Below are 22437 nucleotides of genomic sequence, written 5' to 3' on the forward strand. Positions count from 1 at the left end.
AAATTCAAAAACAACTCCAATGAAAAACTGCAGAATTGGAATTAATTTGCAAACTTGATACCATTAAATTGGGCTTGAATAAAGACTGGGAGTGCATAGATCATTACACAAAGTAAAACCTATCTCCCCATGCTAATTTTTTCCCCTTCTATTACTCACACCTTCTTGTCAACTGTTGGAAATGGGCCATCCTGATTATCGCCACAAAGGTTTTTTTTTCCCCCTTTCTGCTGATAATAGCCCACCTTAACTAATTACCCTCGTTATAGTTCAGTATGGCAATACCCACTTTTTCATGTCCTCTGTGTATGCATATCTTCCTACTGTATTTTCTACTGTATGTATCCAATGAAGTAGGTTTTAGCCCACGGAAGCTTATGCTCAAATAAATTTGTTAGTCTCTAAGGTGCCACAGTACTCCATATTCAGTATAGGTATTGAGTTTTTCCAAATTTTTCAAGAATGAAGAGATACTTGGAACAACAACATGTTTGACCTCTCTAATTTCACATGCAGAAAATTTTATTTTTCTTCAGGAGTGACAATTTTGACCAGAGCTATTTCAGAGACTTCCCATCAATACCTGGTATGTCTCCAAGACAGGACAGTAGTTTGCCATTATCAGCACAGCACACAGATCCAGGGGGATGAGTATGGACATCTGCCCACTGTCCATGGGCAGGGAAAGTGCCATCAGCATGAAGAACACTTTCTCTGTCCCATGACCTGGACTGAACTTCGTTTGGAAAAGATCCATAATACTGGTGTGGATAGGTACATGTAAAGGTAGTTCTTTGGCAGCTTCCCAGTTATCTTGTTCAAAAATGGGAGGCTAGATGACATATAGTACTTTATAATCTTTGGACTAACCAAACCTTATATATTAAAAAAATACCCAGACAATAGCTTTAAGGTGGTAAAAGTAGGGGTCCTGGGTGCTGTTTTCACCAACAATATGCACCGGTCTCAATCATAGGTAGTGAAAGATTTCTATCAGCACTTTTACAGTGTCTTGCTCCATAAAATGTGCCAGATGCCACAAGGCAGTGAAGAGGTTGTGTTTTCCCTCTTACATTTTGTATATGGCTCCTGATTCCAAACATGGCTTTATGCCTCTTGTGGTGGTGGTTTCCCAGCCAGATGGATGATTCAGAAGAGAAAATCTTACTACTGTAATTGCAGCTCTGGGAGCAGCAGCTATGTATTCTGGAAAGGAAAAGGCAGGAGTAGATGCTAGAGAGAGGCTCTGACTTTTTAAAAGCCTGCAAGAGCTACTGATGAGCATCATCATTTCCTTACTCTTGAGGAAATATACAAGACTCTCTGTAGGAGGGCACTCCTCTTGACCATTACATTAGTTCATAACGTCTATAACACAGGAGGCATGACCAAAAACATCAAAACACTATAGAATACTGGAAGTCTGCTTTTTCTTCTGTTAATACTATCATATTATGAAGCGATACATGTGACCCACTTCTTCCATTTTAGATCTTGATCTCTGAATGGTGTAACTTTCTGTACTGAGTGTCTGTTTCTCTTAGCCAGTTGTTACCATACTTTGAACTAAAATTAAGCAGACATCCTGTGGGTTATAAACCATTTTGTAGTACCATGGCTATCCGTGCTGTGTCTCAAAAAATATAATATAAGGGAAGCATCTGAGTAACGACATCCATTAAACAGAACCAAAATGTTAGTGCCCTCTGTTGATTAGATGCCATTACTATAACATAATATCTAAATTACTTAATAAAGTTAACTTAATAAAGTTTAGATGTATAACATCTAAATAACTTAAGTACAAAAGATTGTACTGAAAATTGGAGGGAAAGGTATCAAAGAGCCTGCAAAAAATATTTTCACCCTAAGCCACAAAGGTAAGGAGAAAAACAGGGAAATAGCTACGCTCAAAAAATAGTTTAGGGAAACAGAGTACTCAAGATAATCTTGTAGCAACAAAGGACAGACTAACTGAAGTTAGAGAGTTTAGGAAGAAAATTAGTCAGTCTCAAAAGTGATACATCAGATTGAATAAAAACACTGAAACACAGGCAAGATTACACTAATATGCATGTCCACAGTATCTGTTGCAAAAAAAAGAAATGCATTAAGCCTCACAACAGCCATGTGATATAGGTAGAGAATATTATTCAAGTAGTAAAAAAAGGGGTACACAAGCTAAAAAAATGGAGGTTCAAATTTCCTGATAGCCTGCAAAAATAAAAAATGCAATTATGTCTATCCATTTAAATATATAGAAAGAAATAATTAAGGGTACGTCTTCACTACCGGCCGGATCGGCGGGTAGCAATCAATTTCTCGGGGATCGATATATCGCGTCTCATCTAGACGCGATATATCGATCCCCGAACGCGCTCCTGTCGATTCTGGAACTCCACCAACGCGAACAGCGGTAGCGGAGTCGACATGGGGAGCCGCGGACGTCGATCCCGCGCTGTGAGGACAGCAAGTAATTCGATCTAAGGTACTTCGACTTCAGCTACGCTATTCACGTAGCTGAAGTTGCGTATCTTAGATCGATCCCCCCCCAGTGTAGCCTGCCCACAGATTCACAAATACTTTGATACGTATATATTGTGCCTTTTTCTGGTTTATGAAACAATAGGAAGCCACAGTTCAGTCTTGACTTTGGTAGCTAAACAAACATACTTCAAAAAAGTAACAAACAAAAGTTATTCCCACTGAGGTTATTCTCCAAGGCTTTTTCGTATAACAAGTTTGCTTTTGTATTTAAGGCGACTTGTATAGAGGAGTTCATAAGTGCTTTACCCATTAGCTTTCTCTCAAAGAGCTTTGAAGTGAAAGTGTAATTATCCCACTTTTCTTCTTCCCCAGATTTTGCCCATCATTTTGGTAACTTCAAAGATAGCTACTAAAAATGGGCACAAGTCACATTTCCTTACACTCTTTTCCTGTGTCCTGCATTAGCACAGCAAACCTCTCTCACACACGCACAATCTTCATTTTGAAGCGTTATTGCCATCTTGCTGAAGTACAAGTGCTGGCAATAGACTTTTTCAGTCCCAGTTTGAAGAGGGGCAGCAGATAACCCAGACTGACCAAACTGGACAGACTTATTTGAAGGGGGGGGAGGGAGTGCGCACGTGTGGGTTTTTTTTCTTAGAAGGGAAAGACATTACCTAGGGTATGGCTACACTGGCGATTTGCAGCGCTGGAAAGCCTCCACCAGCGCTGCAATTAGTAAGTGGCCACACCTGCAGGGCACTTCCAGCGCTGCAACTCCCTGGCTGCAGCGCTGGCCGTACACCTCACTCAGCATGGGGAATAAGGATTCCAGCGCTGGTGCTGCAGCGCTGGTCATCAAGTGTGGCCACACACCAGCGCTGTGATTGGCCTCCAGGGTATAAGGATGTATCCCAGAATGCCTGTTCAGCCACTCTGCTCATCAGGTCAGACTCTACTGCCCTGGCCTCAGGTGACCCGCCCTTTAAATGCCCCGGGAATTTTAAAAATCCCCTTCCTGTTTGCTCAGCCAGGTGTGGAGTGCAATCAGTTAATCTTTACAGGTGACCATGCCTCCACATGGCAAACGAGCCCCAGCATGGAGCAATGGCGAGCTGATGGACCTCATCAGTGTTTGGGGGGAGGATTCTGTGCAGGCACAGCTGCGCTCTAGCCGTAAGAATTATGATACCTTTGCCCAGGTATCAAGAGCCATGCTGGAAAGGGGCCATGAGCGTGACGCGCTGCAGTGCAGGGTTAAAGTAAAGGAGCTGCGGAGTGCCTATTGCAAAGCACGTGAGGGAAACCGCAGATCCGGCGCTGCCCCCACGACCTGCCGGTTTTACAAGGAGCTGGATGCGATTTATGGGGGTGACCCCTCTGTAAATCCAAGGACCACGATGGACAGTTCAGAGCCGGAAGAGGAGGGGGAGGGGGAGGCAGACAGTGAGGCTACTGTGGTGGGGGAAGACACTCCGGAGTCCCAGGAGGCATGCAGTCAGGAGCTCTTCTCAAGCCAGGAGGAAGCTAGCCAGTCGCAGCCCCTGGGACTTGGTGCAGAAGAATCACAGGAGCAGGTCCCAGGTAAGCAACTTTTATTGCAATGCAAAGGTTTTGGGAGAGGAGGGGGGGTGGTACGGCTGCATGCCTAGACATGGAATATCCCATTGATGTGGTCTATCACGTCACGGTAGTCTGCCTCTGTAATCTCTTCAAAAGTTTCTGCAAGAGCATAGGCAATTCGCGTGACCAAGTTTAAAGGGAGAGCCAGTGTGGTCCCTGGCCCAGTCAGGCTAACGCGTCCGCGCCACTGTTCCAGGAGGGGTGGGGGGACCATGGCTGCACACAGGCAAGCTGCATAGGGGCCAGGACGGAATCCGCATTGTTGTAGGAGACCCTCCCTTGCTTCCCAGGTAACCCGCAGCAGGAGATATCTTCAAGTATTAACTCCTGTGGGAAATGGAGGGAGTGTTTCAGTGCAGGTCTCTCAACTGCTGCTTGCTTCCTGCCTTTAACAAAGCCCAAAAAAAGGCAGTGTACCCATGAAGCAAAAAGCACCCTGCCCAGGCAAACCGCGGCAGGAACCCCAGGGTTAATTCCTGAGGGACATGGAGGTTTTATTGACTACTACCCTCACTTACCATTTCTGGGAGGCTGTGAATTCTCTAGCTGTGTTTGAAATGTCTGAGGAATGCTACAGTGTGAGACTTGAAACTAACTTCAGATTATACACAATGCAGGCTCTATTAAAATGTATCATTTGATGAATTTTTACAGTGTCCTTGACTAGTCCTGGTCCGGTGTTATCAGTGACTGAAAGAAAGCTTCAGAACCTGAGAAGGAAGCCTAACAAAAGCAAGGAAGATTTGGTGAAGGCAGTTATGAACCAGTGTGCAACAGAGAATAAAACTGCGCAGGAATGGAGAGAAAAGATGCAGCACTGGAAGGAAACAGAAAGCAGAGGAAAGGCGTTGACGCTGAAGAAAACCACGAGGCAGCTTATAAACCTCATGGCGCGCCAAACAGACTGTATGCAGTCACTGGTAGCAATGCAGGCAGAGCACTACCGTGCCAAACCCCCACCCTCCCAAACCTCTTTCCCCTATGCACCAATGTCAGCTCCAAGTCCCGTTCCCCAGCATCCAGGTTCTTACCTACACCATCACCAGCTGCCCCCAACACCTGTATGGTCACCTATGAGCCCAGAGAACTATGACCCTTACCCTCTGCACTCAACCCCCATCACCATGCAACAGTACAATCCTGAGGTGCACAACAGCACTCCTGGCAGTACATATGCAAAACTATGAATGTACAGTTCAACAACCAACCCCCCTGCCCGTTTATTTGCTTTTTTTTAAATAAATGATTTCTTTTTGATTATGAAACAGTTTTTATTATTGCATAAAGTGAAAGATAACAAACCCCAAGGAAAACACAGGTAACAAACAGCAAGGAAAACACAGGCACTTAAAAGCACTGTAACCAGTGCACGTCACTCCTGGTCAAGGCAAAAAACATTACTGTTGGCTTTCAGCCTCAAATTCCTCCCTCAAGGCATCCCTAATCCTTGTTGCCCTGTGGTGGGCGTCTCTAGTAGCCCTGCTGTCTGGCTGTGCAAATTCAGCCTCCAGGACTTGCACCTCGTTGGTCCATGCCTGGCTGAATGTTTCACCCTTCCCTTCACAAATATTATGGAGGGTATAGCATGCAGATATAACCGCAGGGATGCTGCTTTCCCCCAAGTCTAGCTTCCCATAAAGGGCTCTCCAGCGCCCCTTTAAACAGCCGAAAGCACACTCCACAGTCATTCGGCACCGGCTCAGCCTGTAGTTGAAATGGTCCTGGCTCCTGTCCAGCTTCGCTGTATAGGGTTTCATGAGCCAAGGCATTAATGGGTAAGCGGGGTCCCCAAGGATCACAATGGGCATTTCAACGTCCCCTACTGTGATCTTTTGGTCTGGGAAAAATGTCCCTTCCTGCATCTTCCTGAACAGGCCACTGTTCCGAAAAATGCGTGCATCATGCACTTTTCCAGGCCAGCCTGTGTAAATGTCAATGAAACGCCCACGGTGATCCACAAGCGCCTGGAGAACCATAGAGAAATACCCCTTGCGATTAATGTACTCGTAGGCTAGGTGGGGTGGTGCCAGAATAGGAATATGCGCCCCATCTATTGCCCCTCCACAGTTAGGGAAACCCATTTCTGCAAAGCCATCCACAATGTCCTGCACGTTTCCCACAGCCACGGTTCTCCTTAGCAGGATGCGATTAATGGCCCTGCAAACTTGCATCAAAACGATTCCCACGGTCGACTTTCCCACTCCAAACTGGTTCCCGACCGATCGGTAGCTGTCTGGAGTTGCCAGCTTCCAGATTGCAATAGCCACACGCAATAGCCCTGCACCGTCAGGGCAGCTCTCAATCTCGTGTCTTTGTGCCGCAGGGTGGGGGCGAGCTCAGCACACAGTCCCATGAAAGTGGCTTTTCTCATACGAAAGTTCTGCAGCCACTGCTCCTCATCCCAGACTTCCATGACAATGTGATCCCACCACTCACTGCTTGTTTCACGAGCCCAAAAGCGGCGTTCCACGGTGCTGAGCATTTCCGTTACCGCCACAAGCAATTTCATGTCACCCGCATTAGGCAAATCCATATCATCGTTGGACTCCTCACTGTCACTTTGGAGCTGAAGGAATAGCTCAACTGCCAAACGTGATGTGCTGGCGACAGTCATCAGCAAAGTCCTCAGCAGCTCAGGCTCCATTTCACACAGAAAGCGTGCTGCACTCACAATGGCTAGAAACGTGGACGGGGAAACTGTACTGCTGGGAAGTGAAGCGATGCACCACGGGGCGTTGGAACAGGAAGCGGAATGACCCACACACTTCCTTCCCCTTCCCACAATACTCAGCGGCAAAACGGCGCCAAAACAGGACGAGGTGCTCTGTGGGATAGCTGCCCACAATGCACCTCTCAGTACAGCGCTGCTAATTCTGCAAATGTGGCCACACTGCAGTGCTGGTAGCTGTCAGTGTGGCCACACTGCAGCGCTGGCCCTGCACAGCTGGACGACCAGCGCTGCAAACTACTAGTGCTGCAACTCGTCAGTGTAGCCATACCCCTAGTCTCATGCAAAAAAATTCTTATCAATTTCCAGTGAAACTTAGCACCATAACATCTTTTCAAGTATCAAAAATTACAGACAGCACTTAGGTAATTGTCCATTACATAGAAGACATCTCCCTATGCGCTATAATAATCAAGTTAAAAACAAAAAAAAGATGTCCAAGATAAGAAGGCAACTTCTGCTATGGATGACAAACTAATTTACAAGTAGTTCAAACAGAAGAGATCCAGAAAGAAGGAAAAATAAAAGATTAGAATACCATCTCAGTTTTCCAGTGGAAGTAATGTGATTTAGCAAACACTAAGCAGAGGAGCACAGCTGATGAAATGGTCTGTGGAGGTAAGAAGGTTCATAGAAATAGGGAGACACAATATAGTGCAGTGACTTGAAAGCTAAAATTAGTATTGTGGTTGAAAATGGGAGCCTATCTAAATTTTCCAGAAGGAGTCTTATGCTGCCAATGGAGAGATGGCTTCAATATGAGTAACTAAGGCTATCCCAAAACACCTCATATGTCTGGTGGCTAGACAAGAGGAAAGTTAGAGGCTCTTCTTACAGTGACAAAAATATGCCAAAGTAGTAGCTCTAAAAGGGTTTGATTGTTTCATTTGCTTGCATTACTACTTAAAGTAAGTTGCCTGCTACATTCAATATTCCTTGTTATAAGACCACCACACTGTGTGCTTTCTACTCCAGACATTGTTATTTAGAAACATCAATAATAATTTCTGAATCAGAACTTGTTTTCTCTTGAATGCATGTGGCCGATTATTCTAAATGAAGATGCATGAAGCCCAAATAATACAACTTAAGATACATAAATTAGTTTGAATAAACAAACGTGAGCTAGAATACACACAGGCTAGAACAGAAAAAATAAACATGTGAACTAGACATGGGTCCAAGCTGCAGATATAAAAAATGGATATTGATTGAAACAGAATATCACAAAAAAAACTGAGGTGTTTAGATTCAGCCCCATCATTTCTAGTATAAGAATATTAAATAAGCTACCTATCAAACAAATGCAATTCTTAAACTCTTACACATATTCCTATTACAAACAATGCAACATGATACAGTCTTTAATAGTGATTTTAGAAAGATTTTCATTAGAGTGCAATATTTTCTAGAAAAAAAAAAGTCCAAAGATAGCTGTAGACATAGTTTAAAACTATTAATGTTTACATTCAAAAGAAATATATAAATTTTTTATGCAAAAACTGAAAAAAAATGAATGGGACATCATCTACCTACCTACTCCACTTGCTGTACAACTGCAAATAAAAACAAGTATCTAATTTGTTCTTTAACACATCTCACACTGTGCATAGTTCAAAGCTCTTTAAAATTAGTACTCACCAGCTCAAGAAAACTGAAGAAAAACAGCATTAAGAAACTAGAGGGTTTTTTTTGTTTGTTTGTTTGAAAAAATAGTAAACCTGCACATTACCAGGTGATTTTATCAAGGAGCTACTGAGAAACTAGCTTGAAGTTGTTTAAATAGGTATAGAATTTTAGGACAGATTCCAGCTCTTTCAACCTTCCCCATGGATCACTGGCAAGGTGAGGAAGTTATGCCCAATAAGTTATGCCAGTACCATTTTGTCTCTGTGTTTCAGCCCAATTCCCTCCTTAGAAAACTAAAAAGGTTTGTTACTGTACCCATCCACTAGGAATTAGTCTTAGTTTTGTTAAGCATAAGAAAACGTTATTTATGACCATTTTTAGTAATGGGTTAGAATGCCAGCAGTAAGTAAGCAGAATCTTAATTTCACAGATATAGCTACAAGGTTGAAGTATGAGAAGTAGCTGAGGCTCTGGATCTGTCTCGAGATTCAGGAAAATAAATGTTAATTTATATTCCATTCACATTGAGTCGGTTATCTTAAAAAACAAAAACAAAAACAAAAACTATGGCCTAGAATTTATTTTAATGAACCTGAATATTTTTCAAACTAATATCATAGGTCCCTGTGCTTGCCAGAGATAAACTTCCCACTATCCAGTGGGAAAAGAGTAGGACATATTCTGGCCCAGGAAGTATACAGAGCATCTTCAGACAATAGCTGTGAATGCAAGTTTAGGCTGGCCAAGGAGTCTTAAGCTGTTGCTGGTGAGATATTTTAGGTAAAAGCTATACAATCCTCTGTGTGTGTATGAGCAGGGCCGGTGCAACCTATTAGGCGACCTAGGCAGTTGCCTAGGGTGCTAGGATTTGGGGGGCAGCATTTTCTTCAGTGGTGACCACGGCGGCCGGATCTTGGGCAGCCTCAGTTGCCGCTGGCATTTAGGCGGAGGGAGCTGGGGCAGGGTGGCGCGGGGAGGGCCGCCTGCAGCAAGTAAGGGGGGAGGGAGGCGGCAGCATGGAGGAGAACTCCCTGCCCCAGCTCACCCCTGCTCCGCCTCCGCCCCAAGCCCGCCGTCGCTGCTTCACTTCTCCTGCCTCCCAGGCTTGCGGCGCCAATCAGCTTAGGCACGCAAGCCTGGGAGGCGGGAGAAGTGAAGCAGCGACGGCGGGCTCGAGGAGGAGGCGGAGCAGGGGTGAGGAGCTGCTGCACTGCTCCCTGGGTTAGGGAGGGGAGCTGCCATGTGGGGGAGGGGAGAAGAGCTGCCGCCGGGCTCGGGGAGGGGGTGGAGCAGAGGTGAGCTGGGAGGGGAGTTGCTGCACGGCTCCCCGGGGGGGAGGGAGCTGCCACAGGGGGGGCGCCTCGGGGGGGGGGAGGGCGCAAGATGGAAGTTTCGCCTAGGGTGCGAAACATCCTTGCACCAGCCCTGTGTATGAGTATTATATATGTAATTTGTAACTACTATATTAAAATGTTTCTGCCCTTTCTAGAAGACATTAGTGATGGCAATACACTATTTTGAAACCATCTTTTACATTACCAGTTTGAAAAACCAGTAAACATGAACTCTAAGTACCGAAGCCTATAAAAATATAGATAGAAGGCAACTCTAGTTCAGTAAATTTAATCTAGGAAACAACTTACATTTATTTTTTAATCTTGTTTCAGTAATGTATATTTAAGAAAGCATTTTGAAAAAGTGCATATAATAGAAGAGATCCCATTTTAAGCTACTTTTATTGCCAGATGTACAGCTATTGTACATCCTATAAATATTAAAACACACAAGTTCAGATAAGTTGTTAAAATGCACTTACTTTTATTGTAGCAGGTTGCTAGCACACCTTTATCTGCAGGACTGGCACTAATGTGCCAAATTTCACCCGCTTGATGGATGAGAACATTTTTGTTTATAATGTTATTTTCATCATCAAAATCTATTATGTGAATCTACAAATACAATAAAAACATAACATTAGGGCTCCACTGTTTTCCTGTGGGTCTTAATTATACATGACGACAGCACAGAACCATGTAATATGAGTTTTATGACTGATATCTACTTTAATTAATTGTTATACTAACAATATAACGCTTTAATTTCATGCAGGATATTTTCTCTAAAAAAGTGATTATCTTATTGAAGAAATCCCTTTTGTTTATTTTCCCTAGTGTTGCGACTACAGAATACAATCACATTTTCCATTTGATGGTTAACAGGAAATGAGCTACTAGAGCCCTTAACTTGCAGCTCACCACTTTGCTGGCAATTAACTGAAATGAAAGCATTCAAACCCTCCATCTAAATGTCTAAGATTATTCTGTATCCAGATCAACAGAAATGAATCTCCCTTAAGTGGATAGAAAGAGGGATTATTAGTAGATGTAATAGGAAAACTGATGCCCTACTAGAAGTTTTTCAGCACTCTCTCTTCAACTACTGTATATACATCTGCACTTATCACCGACACATCAGGAAATCTGTCACCATTTAAAAAAATAGAGAGGGTAAAAAAAAAAAAGTCAACCTTTCAACTTATAACAACGTAGTCAACTTAAAATCTATCCAATTGTTTATAAGATTTAACAAGTGGTTTCAGGTGTTACTCACAACCCTCCCCCCCTTGCCAATTTTTTCTTTTGTTTTATAAACACTTTTCCCAATTTTTAAAAATTGGGTTTATTTCCTCAGCTACCATGTGGAAGACTCACACAAAAAGCAGGGGAAACTGACTAAGACTGCCCCTGAAAAACACTTAACATGCATGAGTAACTTTGCCCTATCAGAGGTTCAAGAACAGAACCCTCCACATGGCAAAGGAAAAAAAAAAACTAAAGACATCCTATTCCCTACTATTAAATTAGGTCATACTAAAAGCTTAGCCAGACAGTGCTGTAGGCCATTTTTTTGAAGTGTTTAATGTGCTGGATAGAACCAATCAGTCCAGTTTTAGGATTTGTTTGTTTAGTTTTGCAGTACTAAGTATTCCCTTCACTACTAGATGATATTGCTCTCAATCCAGCAACTCCCAATTACAGCAAGGGTTATATCCTCTAGTTTCTTTCATCTCAAATTAGTATTCACCTTTTCCTCACTCTCTTCAGTGCTGCCATCTGCAATTACTGTCTTAAATTGGACTTTGGTTCCCCAATACCAGTGCCATTCTCCTAGTCTCCTATCAGGCTCTAAAACATCTAAGAATCTAAAATGCTCATCAGTTGCTCAAGGAGTCATCTCTCTCTAGTCATCATTTGATGACCCAAACTATGAATCCATCTATGAAGTGAGACATTCATCCCCTTTACAAAGGCATATCCATCTTCATGTCCAATTTAAAGTGACCCTCTGCCTTTTAAAAAATTGTCCCTGGTTTCATGTTACCTTAACTCTTGCTTGAGCATCATCTACTTTGCCAGACCCTACCTTGGCCTCCTCTACATCCTGTTCCCACAACTGCACATTATGACTTGTGCTGCCTCATCTATAATTATTTCTCCCTCACTTCATCTTTATATCTGATCTCCAGGCCTTCTCTTTTTCGCTCTTGACAGTCACTAAAGAGTATGTTGTGAGACTCTTTATCAAAGGTAAAATGCATATTTGTGCTGGATAAACTTACAATTCCAACTATTTGCAGACAAACTGGAAGCAAAATACCATATTTATTAATTTGGGACATGACGATAAAGAGAAGGCAATAGCAATGTACACTGGAATTACAGTCAGGGGAAGAATTCCTTCCTTTTATAATTCTTTGGCCTAACGTACCTCTAAACAGCTCCATAGTTAGGATTGAAGGGCAATTCCTATTATTCCTACGACATGAATCTTTTACAGTTGCTTCTCAGTCTTGCATCCCTGAGACAGATAGGAGCCCTCCAGTTCACCATTTCAAGTAAGAGAAAGATTTATAGCAGGATGTTTAGAATGTGAGAATCGCTGTACTACCCTGCATATGGAAAGATTCAAACTAAAACTTTAGGCCAATGCTGCAGCAGGCAATACATCAGTCCTGCCTGTTTGCATCTTTTCCTTACTCTCAAAAAATGTGAATCCGCCTACTGAAATTATTAAGTAGCCTACTTGCAGTGCAATTGGTTCCCTAAAGGTGAACTACAAATCAAAAATCCATTTACTTCAGCAATGTGTATTATATGTCGCCTGCTAACCAGGTTAAGTGGGTCATTCAGCACATAAACCAAAAGAGTACCTTTTACCCTTATATAAGGCCCCTCAAAGTCATATAGACAGTTTCTACTCTGCTGTGAAGATTCTGCTTCAGCTGATCTCACAACTACCAGGTAATTCTGCAGGAGCAGAGTCAACTCGTGCAGGTTGAAGATAAATCCTTGATTAAAATAAAATTTCACATTTGACAAAAGGTTATTTATTTTTATGTCCTTTTGGTGTAGGGAAAATACAGAATATCCTTCCGTGGTAGCTGTAACATGCATCCTGGGTACAAGAAGAGATGCTACAGCAAAGTGTGAACATGTTGGCCTGCTGTGAGTAAGAAGGGAGGGGGCTTAACAATGGAAAAAAAATATTCTCTCTCCATGGTTTCTGTGCTAATGTTCTTCTTAGTCTTCTTAGCATTCAGCACACATTTCTAAAGTTGATGAAATCTTGTTAGTTCTTCCATCATTCATATTTAGTGTTTTCTTCAAATACACTTTGGCCAAATTTATACTTAACACAATGTGATGCCATAATGGCTAATACTGGCAAATAAGACAGACCACCTCACAATATTTTCCTATATGGGCTTCAACTCTGAAATGTACTAACCAATGTTGTCCAGGTAAGACATCAATCAAAAGTTAACAAGTGCACAGATGAGTTAATAGATTAAATATAATCATGTGTTGCGTGAATTAGATACCATGGTGACAAGCACCTTAGAAAGGGATAGAGTTAGCATGTGGGTAAGTAATGGCTTGTCAACATGGAGAGGTTTTGCAGTACAGCTATAGCTGAATAATGCCACCGTATAGATGCTCCAATCCAGAATTACTTTGCTTTGCTAATAAAAATCACTTTTATGCCAGAAAAGAGTGTCCACACAGGGAAATAATACCAGTACAGTGATAGCAGAATAATTATTCCGCTATAGCTATTCTGGGAGAATTCACCATGTACACAAGCTGAAAGTAAGATCAACAACATGTTTAGTTTTCTTCCAAAATATTGAAAGTTCACTAAAGAATGATCCTTCAACACTTCTGTCTGATTTTCTCCAGAACAAAAGTTTACACAGATATTTAAGTTTTGTGATCCTTATAACTGAATAGTTTTCAGACCACATACAGTTGTGGCTTGTAATGGCTCAAGTCAGGAAAGTCCAGTTCAAACAAGGTTGGTCAAATCCATTTTATAAGGAGGTCCTTTCCTTCTCACCTCTAACCACCACCTCGGTTCCTCTTTCTAAATCAAATATTAAGGGTGTCACTTTAGGGCCTTGCAGAGAGTAAAATCCAACCCTTGCTTTCCCCGCTTGACAATAGCAAAAGCCCAGTACAGTGCTCTTTTCCTGTTCCAAGAGCTTCTATGCCCCCATTTCCATAGATGCGTAAAACAGCACTAGAAGGAGACACATGTAGAAGCAGGGATGTTAAGCAGAGAACAGTATTTAAAGGGACAAGACCAAAGACCTTGCATCACCATCAGGGAGAGGAACTAGACAAGAGTAAGAAACAGAATGCATCAAATGAACAGGATGACAGTGGGGGGGGAAAAAATAGGGACTAATACTTATAATTGCCCCTTTCTGGAAAGGTTGTATGGAGAGAAAACAGGCAGAGGACTTCACCTCCAGCTCTGTGGGATGAAGCATAGGACTTTTCAAAGTGGAACCGACCCCCAGGAGCCAAGAATCCTCCTCCCTACAGGAGCCAGTGTGGCAGCACACACTGATAGCCCCTGGATCCCTGCTAGGCCATCAGACTCTATTTTCCAATGTGCAGTCTGCCCTAACTGGTTGTTAAGCTCCAACTTCCCTCCTGCCCCCTTCTTTACAGTTCCTGTGCTGTAAGCCTGGTTCTCCCTGCCATCCATGCTCCTGCCATCTTTTCCTCTTTCTTTCTGCACATCATCCTCCACACTGATTCTCCTCCCATTCCTTCCTTCTCCTATTCCCTGCTCACCCCACCTCTGACCCCATAATAAAAAATTAAATAAAACCCATGGAACTAACTAAGAATATGTCAGACATCATGACGACTTTGCTTTTATATCTATATAGATTATCTCCATATCCCCCTTTATCCCACCTTCCAGGTGTTTTTAGACTATAATGTCTTCTCTGTGAGGACTGTCTTTTCATGTGTGTACAGATAGCAACAAAGAATAGTGGTTATGAAACTGTGGCATCTGGCTTGCTTTACCATTATAATTTACACTAAGTTATGATGGTGGAATGCCAAATACTAGATATAACATGCTAGATCTTAAAGTCTGAGAACCATTGACATTCTGGGTGTTGCCATAACACAAATAATTTTATCATCATTTTTTATTATTGTTCCTCCACTTTTAATATAAATGTTACAAATGAAGTGTTTTCTGTTTTCAATTAATCTTCTGTAAATACCTCCATTTCTTCTGCTGCAAAGCTATTTTTGAACTTCCTACCTCCATAAATCAGGACAGCTCTGGGACTAGCTTTCTTCTATGACACATCTTTATGTGACTTGAAACAAAACAAGAGATTCTGCATATATTGATGAAAAACCCGCCTCACTGTGTAGCCCCTGGTTAGAAGTCACAGCACCAAAGGTGCCAGCCAGCTACTAAAGATAGGTCAAGTAATGGGAAAAAAAGTGGTGCAGAATTAAGCAATAGTGATTGAGGCCTATAGCATTTCTTAGGGATTAATGACTAGCTGGGAGAAGATGATGGCATGAAGCACAGCCGAGGGCCATTAACCACAACTATTTGTTAATAGCTCACTAAAAGCACTGCACTTCTATTGTTAGTGCTATTCCCTTGAAAGAGAGGGAAAAAAGTGCTAAATTTAAAAATCTCCTTCCTGTTTGCTGCAGCCAGGTGTGGAGTGCATCAGTTAATCAGTTACAGGTTAGGTAACCGATATCTTTGAGCAGATATCAAGGGACATGCTGATACTGCCAATCCCAGGTAACGATGGGACACTTCTGCAGGGCTGGGGGGACAGGAGGGGAGGCTGCATCTTCCAGGATTAAGTCCTGTGAAAATGTTGGGAGACTCTTTAGTGAAGAGATAGGAGATAAAGATCACCCTGCATGCATCTTCACACTCAACCCTCTAGCACCAGATTACCCGCTTTTGGGATAAGAAATGCAAGTGAGAACTTGCAAGTGAACTCCTCAGTGTAACAATTCATGTCTGAGATAGTATATACAATGCTGCCCGTGTGTTATGTTGTCATTTCTGTGTGTACAGTGTGACCTTGACTGGACTGCCCAGATTCAACACATCACAGAGAGAAAAAAAGAAAAAAAAAAAAAAGAGCAAAGAGGATGAGAGGAAAAACTGTTCTCAGCACTCACTCTGAGAGAGAGAGAAAAAGAAGGTGTCAGCTCCAACCACCTTCCCCAGCATCCCAGGCTACCACCACACCAGCCTCTCAACACCTGTCGTAATCCTCCCAGCCCTGATGATACCCACCACCCCCCTACCCTCTCCATTCAACCCCCCACCCATGCATATGCAGCACCAACCTGAAGTGCATTTATTAAACAACAATCCAGACATGGCATATGCAAACTTGTGACTGTACAGTTCACCAACCCCCACCCTTGCCCTCTTGTGTTAATGAAATGTTGTGTGTCTGTCTGTCTGTCTCAAGTTTTTTTTTTTTTCAATCTTAAAATGGCTTTGGGCTTTGAAATTATAGTGAATAATATAGCCTTAGTGAAGAGACAAAAGAGAAAAGAAAAAAGATATTAATCAATTATTATTATTTATAATATATAATAAGTAGTTAAGTAAGCAGTGCAATTCCACTCCATGCAAGGCAGCTTAGCCTCCAGGACTTGAACCTCGGTGGTCCATGCCTCACTGAATGTTTCACCCTTCCTTCACAAATATTATGGACTAGATGCAAGTTCAACATGTATGTACAGGATTAGAGTAAAGAATTAATGCCCACAATCACCCTGTCAGAATCATGTCAACAATTCCCTTTCAGTAAATGTTAACTATTTGAAACTCATTGGATATTAGATGATAACTAAAGGGTGCTTCCTCCTTAAAAAATAATAACTAAATCCTCAGCTAAATACTCCGTGAAGTCAAAGATAGTTTATCCTAGGCAAAAAACTAGATGTAATTACCCAGTTAGCATAAAACACCTTCACGGTCAATAGTTAATCTTCGGGCATTTCACTATCTGAGATATAAAATGAAAAAAGTTTTGCTCCTTTGTTTTTTTAAACTGAATTTTTTTCTGTAAGTCATTTTCTTCTCCCTCTGCCAACCATAATTTATACAAATATATAACACTGCACCCAGATTTTTATATCTTGAACAGCTTCTCTTCTTATTATTTATACATCATGTAGTTTCCCCTCTCCAAAACTCAGTTTCAGGTAGCTTTCCATTGCTAACTTCGGCTCCAACACTACCTGTTCTCCCTTGCATTCTAGGTTATATTTAACAAAATAATAGGATAAAAACAAAATAATATGAATTTTGAAAATAATTCTCTAGGAACATTGCTCCCTTCCCTACATTTTCTATCGTGTCTCCTCATTCTCCCAATCTTGGTATGTTTTTTATTTTTCATCATGTTCTCTGTCAATTGGAAGGAGTAAGCTTTTCGGGGCAAAGGTCTGGTTTTCATACTACAGAGTGCCAACGTGCCTATACGAACAAACAAGGTGAAACGGTTGTTTGCGCTATGCCATTATGGATGCTGTGTTCAGTGGTCAAACTGGGGTGAAAGGTGGTGGTCCTGTTCCAACCATATAAACTACCCAAGTGAGATACTGCTCACACTGGATTGTACAGCTTTTCAAAATATGATTATGCATGCCCTCTGAGCTCAGCTCCCCACTGACAGAGCTTGACTTTGTCCATGCACTCTGCTCAGCTCCTTCTTGACAGGGGCGGGACACGACATCTCTCAAACTCAACACCTACTAATAACACCAAAATGAGACATTCACAGTAAGTCTATGATTCTCTCTCCTTTCTCACATGAAAAACAAAACAGTTCATGTTGACATTTAAGTTACTACTGGGCATCTGAGACTAAATTTCACTGAGATGAATGAAGATGAGCTTCTCTTCCAGGCTCTCTCCTCTCTCTAAACATCTTTACATCATTTATACCCTTCACATTTGAGGTTTTCTTCACAATCATAACAGCTAGAGATTGACTTTAAAAAAAATGAAAGCTGAGATTCTGGAGAATAAGATAAGCTTGAGAGAAGTGTCAGCACAGTGTAGCACCATGCACCTCCTGAATCCAAGCTGTTTGTGTGCTAAAGGTATTAGTGAATAAATACTGTTACTGAAACTACTCTAATGTGAAAAATCAATGACTATACTAACACTATGGGGTTTTTAATTTGTTTTAGGGCTCCAGCCAGCCCTTCAAAATAAAGGCATGTCCTAAAGTTAATCTTATAAAAAAAGAAGTCAGCTATTTTACAAGGACAGATTGGACAAAATAGGCAGCAGTGTATAGGCTGTACGTCACTGTAGCCCTTACTCCCTGCAGAAACACAGCGATGGAAGTTTTATGGATATTCATAGGCAAAAAATGAAGTTAGGCTCATGGGAATAGAGCTGTAGACAATTACTAATTAAAACCTAAAGGCACAGATCCTGCCAATACTTACACATACTTGTCTTTAAGGAGTTCCATTGAAGTAAATCATCAGGGCCTAACTATGATTTCAAAATGGACAGCAGGATTTATTTTAATTGGGTTACCTGTTCTGCAGTTTAAAATGGGTCTACAAAATCAAAAGGAGTAACTTAGAACTAGAACTGGTCAAATAATATTTATTAAATAACTAATTTGATTAATTTTGCAATTTCTCTCAAATAAGTTATGATAAACGTTTTAAAACTAATTATTCACCAGTCTTAGAAAATCAGGTGACTATGAAAATATATTAACCTTTAAAAAAAAAAAAAGAGATCTCATTCACCTAACTACTTATCAAAATGTGTACATTTTGTTCACATAAAACATATTTTTTAAAATAAAGCATCTAATGCTCAAACTTGGCAGGAAAATGAAGTAATATACTGGTAAAAAAGTTAAAGAATATTCCTGATACTTAACATGTATTATTTTGACAAAAGTTTACCTGATTATCATATTTGAGAGACTGTGTCCCAACCAAAAATCGAATTGCATCCGTTTCTGCTATCTGGGGTGTTAAAGCACGGGCCTAGCAAAAAAAAGAAAACCATTATAAAAACACAAATGCAATACATTAATAATTTGTGAAAATCTTGGAACATAAAAGACATCCCAGTTGATCACCTTAAGCACCAAACTTTTACACTGCATCTTTCTCCTGAACTTTATCTGTATTTAGGCTATTTACCTACGTTTTTTAATGAAGGGATTGCTTCTCACATCTGTAAAGCACCTACTACATTCTGGGTGCTAAATAAATGATGTGCCCATATTTATTTAAAAAACAAAAAACAATTCAATGTTAAGGATTTCTCCCAAATTAATTCTTCTTAATGAACTCAGAATCGTGAAACCTGGGAAGGAGGTTCAAAAATACTTAAGGCCACTGCAATGACAAAGGGCATTCTTGAACAAATTATTCAAAATAAACATTTTACACTTTAAGTAAGATTCCTGAACCCACATAGAAATTCACCAATTCATTCTTTTCCCTACTATTCACAGGAAAGAGCAAGCTAGAAGGAAAGAAGTTCTTGGTCCACTTTGTTTTTCAACATTAAGACACTAAAGCTAAGACCATATTAGAATGACCATAATGGAAATTATCATCCTCTACTTACTCATTAAAAGGCACAGTACTGGCAGTGATATGCAGCCATTCCCACCCTACCCTGCCAATTCCCTCAACCCTGCCCTCAAAGGACCTCCTCTCACTGGTAGAGGATATTTCAGTCTTTGGCCAGTTTGCTAAAGAGACCAATAAGATGCTGTAATAAAACCTCAGATAACTTTGGAATTCACATCCCCACTTGCTCTTAAATATCCCAAACCTGTAGACACTCCAGGCATGCTGCAAAGTCCATATTTTTAAGAAGACATTTTGTAAGGACTGAGGTAGCTAGCAGCTCTGCCCACCTCCACCACACCCATTCTTTTTTGGCTGACTAATAGTTAAATGCTGGGGGATTAGATGCTGTTTTATTTACAATAGCCTTATTGATTAAGAATCTATTTTTAATTGATGATTAAGGTGGCTACAACTTTGGAGAGACATGCTTTTAAGAGTGTTATTATTTTATCTACCGGTATTTCATTTTAACCACAAGTTAATTACAGAATAGCATTTTGTAAAAAACACACTTAGATCTTCATTGAATAAAACAAGCAGTCCAACCATCTTCTAGGGGGTTACGATCAGATTGGACCTGGAATTCAGAATTCATTCTGAAGCAGCACTGAACAGATAAACATTTCAGATGCTAGACTGAACACTGATTTAGACAAAAAACTAAATTTTCTACTTTAGATTTAAACCTGACGTGAGTAACAAGTAAAATGAGTTTACTGGTCAAAAACTAGTACACAGTGAGCATTTAAACAAATCATAAATTGAGTAGAAATTTTGATTCAACTGACGGTTTGTTCTCAGTACATGCTAAACTCTGAAATAACAGAAACGAATCACTATGGATTTACATCAGATCTATGCAATTAAACTTACATTACATCTACCTGCATTGGGTCTATACAGAGCTAATGTTGCTAGTCTGTAGTGTTCAGTGACAGCAAGAAAGTTCACCAACAAGCTTTTAATTTTTATATAAAGTTTACAATGTGGATTTTCCCTCAGCCATGGTGAGAACTTCTTTTCATTTCAAATCTCCTGTCAAGTTCTTTTCACGAAAGCACCACTAGAAACAACCCAGTCATTACAAACCTCTTTCAACCAAATAGACTTCAGTTGTTTAACAAGTGGAATAGAACAGAACAACAACAAAAATGATCTCCTGGGTCTTTCATGGAATAAAGAAATACTGGTAAGAACTTTGTTTCCTCATCTTTAAAGAGCCTCTTCTTAAAAGCAGTTTAGGCTCAAGGTGCACTTTAAAATAAAATTAAAAAAAGAAAAGAAAAGAGAGAGAATGTCACCATATGCTGACATTTGTCTATGTACAATCAACTTTTTCTTCTTCCTTCCCCCTCCAAAAAAAATTAAAAATGGGAATTGTATTTTTCCCCCCACTCTGCTGAAAATATGACAAGTTTGGGTTAAATATCTGAAACTGTAATACATTTCAAAATAAAGAACTGACTTCCTACATGTTATCCTCATTCAAAGAATGGAAAATGCATCTGTGGGTTTATCAGATTCAGATTTGTCAATAGGGGCTTAACAGTATCTGAAACAGTTTGATTCTTAATAGAGATAACGGACCTTCAGATGGCCCATGCACAAGTATGCAAATCTGTTATTTTTTATTGTGTCTACTCAGGCAGGTGGATTCAGAGAAAGTCACAACAGCAAAACAAACAGCTATTGGTGTGCAGAAATTTCTGCCTACCATGCTGACCAATATTGCCTCTTGTTTAATTGTATTTCCTTGTTTGTGTATATCCATCTGTTGTCGTCTTAGACTTAAATTGTAAGCTCCTTGGGGCAAGGACTGTCTTTTTGTGTGTTTGTACAGCACCTTGCACAATGGGGTCCTGATCCATAATTAGGACTCCTCGGTGCTATAGCAATACAAATAAATAAATGATCATTTCAACAGGTGATAGAGGTACTTCAGATGGACAGGACATTTGCTTTGAGCATGTGGTCAATGTATAGGAAAATAGTACTTCAAGCTTTGGCAACTGATGGTCTAAGCTCCCCTCCCCTACCTTAATGATAAGCCTTGGTATTGAGTCACTGTGCACTGCTGCTGTCATCCTCCACTTGAAACATGCGCAGCCTAATTCACCAGAAAGCTTGAGATACAGAAAACACCAGCCCCACAATCATATCTGCAATTGAATAGGTATAGGTAGACCCTAGCTAATACTGAAACACAATGGTTATACTGAAAAGCATATGAACCAGAGACATAATCTAGTCAAGTGAATAAAATGAATTGGCATTTTCATTTACTGCATCCTAAAGTAGTTTATAGAGCCATGAATTACATACCTGGAGAGGAATAACCATATGCATGCAAAACCGTATCTATAATGCATCATCTGTTTCCAAGGTAGTAAAACGATCATACTTTTAGTACCAGCAGTATGAGCTCTGAATCAATTTAAAACAACCCTTCCACCCCTGCACTACAGCAAAAAAGGAGACAAGATATTACTTCAAGAAAACAAAGATTTGAGAGGTCACTGGCCATGAGGTGGAGGGCAGTGTGTGAAATCACTAAAAAGAAAAGTCTGACCTAAAATGAGGTCTGTGTAAGTTCATCTCTCTCACCAACAGAAGTTGGTCCAATAAAAGATATTACCTAACCCACCTTGTCTTTCTACCAGAGGGCCTTATTACATTAAACATTCCAGAACTCCTATGCCAAAGTAGATGTGATGTTATCCAGTTATCAAGGAAAAGCTACTATTTGGACCCTGGCAGTTTCAGTCCAATTAAATTGAAACAAAAATTAAAAAATGTGTGCACTAAATGGTTACATAGTGCAGATGTGTGCTTTTAAAGAGCTATTGCTGCTTTCCACGCCAGAGATGGCTGCAATTCAGTGTTTTAAAGAGTTATGTATATATAGTAAAATTTATGTTTGCTAGTCACCAAAAGAGGATTCCCATAACCCTGGCAGGCAGGGGGAAGAGACTTATCTCACCCTGG

General features: G+C 40.8%; 1 protein-coding gene across 3 annotated transcripts in view; it reads right to left on the minus strand.

Moving 5' to 3' along the window:
- EIPR1 (EARP complex and GARP complex interacting protein 1) overlaps window positions 1-22437 on the minus strand; it is a 172581-nt gene that overhangs the window by 140703 nt on the left and 9441 nt on the right. For all 3 annotated transcript variants that reach the window (XM_039530233.1, XM_039530230.1, XM_039530231.1), the window contains 2 exons: window positions 18769-18852; window positions 10284-10416 (listed from right to left, as the gene is read on the minus strand). In XM_039530233.1, the coding sequence (XP_039386167.1) occupies window positions 10284-10416; window positions 18769-18852 (217 nt within the window). The remainder of the gene's footprint in view (window positions 1-10283; window positions 10417-18768; window positions 18853-22437) is intronic.

This window comes from Mauremys reevesii, linkage group 3 (assembly GCF_016161935.1).
Source record: "Mauremys reevesii isolate NIE-2019 linkage group 3, ASM1616193v1, whole genome shotgun sequence".
In the NCBI taxonomy this organism is placed as follows: domain Eukaryota; kingdom Metazoa; phylum Chordata; order Testudines; family Geoemydidae; genus Mauremys; species Mauremys reevesii.